General features: G+C 33.7%; 1 protein-coding gene across 9 annotated transcripts in view; it reads right to left on the bottom strand.

Moving 5' to 3' along the window:
- The window catches only part of LOC144960237 (uncharacterized), a 262,835-nt gene that overhangs the window by 93,618 nt on the left and 164,217 nt on the right, over positions 1-5,000 (bottom strand). For 4 of the 9 annotated variants that reach the window (XM_078893239.1, XM_078893234.1, XM_078893237.1 and 1 more), the window contains 2 exons: positions 1,501-1,575; positions 683-757 (listed from right to left, as the gene is read on the bottom strand). The exons of 3 other annotated variants lie outside the window; for them this stretch is intronic. In XM_078893239.1, the coding sequence (XP_078749365.1) occupies positions 683-757; positions 1,501-1,575 (150 nt within the window). Of the gene's footprint in view, positions 1-682; positions 758-1,500; positions 1,576-1,956; positions 2,032-5,000 lie in introns of all 9 variants that reach the window. 2 more of the 9 variants (XM_078893236.1, XM_078893241.1) reach the window with 1 other exon arrangement.

Here is a 5,000-nt window from a genome sequence, read left to right as displayed (position 1 = left end):
TTATTTTGTGGATTATAGACGCTACATTAATACTTTGTCATCTGCCATTATTACTGGCAGGTGTTTACCTTGACAGTTTTGAACAAAATAAATCACCTTGATTATTATATTCCAAACACTCGTTAATACATTGCAATCGCTCACTAAACCGTTCATTAGCAAAATATACCACATCATTTTATATATTCCAAATTCTGTATTAACACATTATAATATCTGATTGTCGTAGGCAATGTTCACCAGAAAAATTTATAGTAAAATAAATCACCTTATTGTGTTGTTTCAAGACGCTGCATTGATACATTATGACTGTTACAATATATTGTGAATGAAGACTTCACGATGATAAAGAATTGTATCATAATATATTATTGTCTCTGCCCTTGTTGACTTCTGACTCTTCCACTCTCTCTTACTGAAATGTGTGCCAGTCTAATGAACCGTTAATGATCTCTGAGTGCACATTTGACAATACTCTACAATATATGTTCATTCATAGTAGAATTGGTTTCACACAATTTAACAATAAATAGATATTAAAATTATAATAATCTCGACAAATCCTTGACACATCATACATTATAATATACTATAACATACATGTATATTCATAGTATAATTCGTTTGACATATAATAACAGTAAATAGTTTATATAAATATTTATGTTTTATCTACGTGTACCTTTGTCCATATAATTTTTCATAGATCTACTCTGCTTCTTTTCCAAATCCTCCAACAAATCAAATCTTGATGAGACTGTGGGAGGAAAATTAAAGATAGAATTTAAATGTATCTAAACTTCTCGATACTTATGTTGCAAAATCGTCAATATTTCTCTTGTTCAGATATGTTTTAGAGTCACAAAATTTGATGAAAAAATATTTGGTATTGTTACACAGAATAATGTTTTTATATAAAACTTGATAGCTCAACAACGTTATGTATAATATAACAGGTAGTTATTGAATTTAAATTCGAGTTAAAAATTCAGTCTGTGTGTTAGGTCAGTATGACATATCAATAAAATGTCTTGAAAGGCAAAGAGATCGAGAGAAAGAGAGAGTGAGAGATATATAGATAGATAGAGTTAGAGAAAGAGAGAGATAGGTAGAAAGAGAGAGAGAGAGAGAGAGAGAGAGAGAGTGAGAGAGATAGTTTTTATCCCAAAAATTGATATTAAAATATATCACCTCATTGAGTGATTTCCAGACGCTACATTTATACATTATGATTGTGTAATATTTTAAAGTAAACATCACAATGGTGAGTTAGCAGTTTGTCATTGTTGTCGTTCTCTTCCTACATCGACTTCTAACACTATCTTCTTTTGTTGTTATATTATTAGCCAGTATGATGAACATTAAATAATCTGTGAGTTTACCCTTGACCAATCAGACTCTATAACGTATTCTACAATATCTGAATATTCATATAACAATTTCACATTATATAGCATTAAATAGTTTATATAAAGATACTGTGTTATCTATGAGTGTTACCTTTGTTCATTGAATCTTTCATCGATTGACTCTGGGTCTTTTCCAAATCTTCCAACAAATCAATTCTTGACGAGACTGTGTAAAGAATATTAAAGATTTTTATTTCATGTAACCACACTTGAACTAAATGTAGGAGAATTGTGCATATTTTAAAGAGAAATAAAATAGTTGTATTATTCAAATGGTTTTATAAATAATAAAATTTGAGGGAAATTCAATTTCATATTCACAGGAATTTAGCTGAATGCAAAGTTGTTTTGCTCATCAAAGTTGTGTATCGACTTCTACGCCTCTTGTCTCATTCGGTGATTTAATAGCCAGTATGATGAACCTTAAATAATATATGATTGTACCCTTGACCAATCACACTCTACAATATATTCTAACATATATGTATATCCATAGTAGAATTTTTTCATATAATGTAGAAGTAAATCGATTGAATCTAAGTATTACCTTTGTCCATGGAATCTTTTATAGATTGATTCTGGTTCTTTTCCATTTCTTCCAACAAAACAATTCTTGACGAGACTGTGTAAAGAATATTAAAGACTATAATTTAATGTAACTCGGTTTTAATAAATAAAGATAACCGTCATATTATTTACGACACAAACCATGTTTTTCTTATTCAGATATGCCTCATAAATCACAAAAGTCGAAGAAATATATTTTCTGTATTTACAAAAATTGAGCTGTTTCTATTATAATGAGAATATACATGCGGGATGGAGATCAAATCCGAAAAGTCACATATTCTTGGGAAGAGCGGAGAAAACCCTTAGATGAGAATCAATTTCAATGGTGAAAACATAAAGCAAGTCACTTCATTCAAATACATGGGAATGTTGCACACCGAAGATGAGACCAGCACAGCAGATATGAAAGATAGAATTTGAATGGCAATGGTTGCTAGGATATAACCCAATTGAGTTCGGAGTAGACCCTACATCCCACGCGTTGCCTGGATTTTGAACACTTTGTTAGCCAATCCGGGAGCGATCCTGGTGCTACTTAAACGAAGCGCGGGAAACCAGAGGGAATTCTTGAAGGTTTCGTCCAGCTGGACAGAATACTGCCATTCCAGGGGTTCTGTTTTATATTATATTCGTCCAGTGGGTGTCAGGAGGGAGACAAGAAGGATGAAGGATAAATAGATTTGTGTCGTTCATATCTGTGTTATACATATAATTTAGTTTCAGTATGAAATGTATCGTGTTTGTAAATCTTGAAAGGCAAAGAGAGAGAGAGAGAGAGAGAGAGAGAGAGAGAGAGAGAGAGAGAGAGAGAGAGAGAGAAAGAGAGATAGAGAGAGAGAGAGGGAGAGAGAGACAGAGAGAGAGAGAGTAAGAGAGAGAGTTTGACATTCACACATGATCTGTCACTATAATATTAAATATACTTACTGTATATCTTCAAAACGCTGCATTAATGAGATAGGATTGGATAAAATGTACTTTATTTATCTATTGCTGGAAATTTACAATTGGTATTGCCATAGTTTATTACATTATAATCCCATACTATATAATTGTATAACAAAATGTATCATCTTATTTTAAAATTTCAAAAAATGCATTGATGCATTAGAATCTCTCCGTATAGCACTGTACAATAAAATAATTAATCTTATTTTATATACTTATACATTATAATATCCCACTATACCATTGTACAATAACAATATGATTTTATCTTATATACTTCAAACGCTGTGTTGGTATATTATAGTATATGATTGTTGCACCATTGTGACAATGTGACATATTGGGACATGGAATGTCAGGACCTGTGTCCAAAAAGGAAAACTAAACAACATTCTAAAAGTAATGAAATGGCTCAAAATAAATATTCTTGGCCTGGCAGAGATGAGATGGAAAGAGCTGGGAACCATGTCAAAACAAGAAAACAACACGACATCTAAGATCATATGGAGTGGTGGAACCTCTTTCCAAAAAGGAGTAGGGATGATCTTAGACCAACAATCAACCACATTTTACAAAGGGCACGTAGCAATCTCAGACATAGTTTTGCTGGTTAAGCTAAGAGGACGTGTAGTTGACACCAATATTATTCAAGTTTATGCACCAACAGAAGAGGCGACAGATGCAGATATGACAGAGTTTTACCATTCACTAGACAAAGCAAAATGAATGTGTAAATCACAAGAAGTCCTTATGGTAATGGGGGACCTAAATGCTAAGATTGGCAGAGGCAGAGATGGTGACATAATCGGACTACATGGACTCGGGGACAGAAATGAACGAGGAAACATCTGGGCAGATTGGTGTAGAACAAATAAATTAATGATTTCAAACACCCGGTTTCAACAACACCCAAGAAGAACCTGGACATGGCAATCACCAGGGGACAGAGCAAGGAACCAGATAGACTTTATAGCAGTATCATCAAGATTCAGAAATGGCATATTAAATTGCAAAACCTACCCAGGTGCCGATGTAGACAGTGACCATGTCCCAGTTGTTTGTACAGTAAGGATAAAGTTTAAAGCTATTCAGAGAACAGCTGGTAGAACAAAGAGGGATTACAGTTTATGCAAGACAATGGTATACAAACAAAAATGAGAGAAGAATTTGAAAGTGCACTCATGATACAAAGCCAAAGTGAACCTGATAATGAAAAATGTGAAAAACAATTTGATATATTCCAAAAGTGTGTCAAAGCAACTGCAGAAAAGCATTTACCAGTAGCTCAAATAAACAGCAAAAAGTAATGGATGACAAATGAAATTCTAAACCTATTTGAAGAAAGACGAAAATGCAACAAAGGGTCTGCAGAATACCAAACATTGAACAACCACATTAAATCCAATGCATCGAGGCACACGAGAACTATCTAGACTGGAAATGCTGCGAAATCGAAAGAAAATACAAACCCAACCCCCAACAAGCTCACCAAAGAATAAAAGAACTATCAGGGAAGTGGAAAAGCAAAGCAGCAGGAAGTTGTATCCAGAACAAACAAGGGGAACTGCTATTTGAAGAACAACATATAGAAAGCCGATGGGTAGAATACATAGGCGAACTGTCCAATGATCCAAATAGAAATGAACTACCACTGAAATTCAAAGAACCATTAAGCGGACCAAACATCACCAAAAGTGAAATTGAACATGCCATGGAACGAATGAGGATGGTAAAGCAACAGGCCCTGATTAAATGTCTGTAGAGGTATTAAAAGCCTAGGAGACTAGCAATTGATGAACTTCACATATTTTCAACAATATATACAACACTGGGAAAATTCCAAAGAATTTGTAATTATTTTTAAGCATTCCAAAGAAAGCGGTGCAGTCAATCAAAAATTTTTAGAACTAAAGTTTAAAAAGCAACATAACAAAATACTGTTGCGTAAATTTTCAACAGGGTAAGGAAAAAGATTGACCCCGAAACGCAGAAGAACAAAAAGGATTCCAACCTGACAGGGGACAAGGACGCAATATACCTCCTCTGTTTTTTAAGTGAAAAGCTTTCAGGTTC

This window comes from Berghia stephanieae, chromosome 15, assembly GCF_034508935.2.
Source record: "Berghia stephanieae isolate SIO BIC M18660-M18661 chromosome 15, UCSD_Bste_1.3, whole genome shotgun sequence".
Classification (NCBI taxonomy): domain Eukaryota; kingdom Metazoa; phylum Mollusca; class Gastropoda; order Nudibranchia; family Aeolidiidae; genus Berghia; species Berghia stephanieae.
Note: the sequence above shows the minus strand (reverse complement) of the source record. Positions and strands in the feature narration are given on the sequence as shown.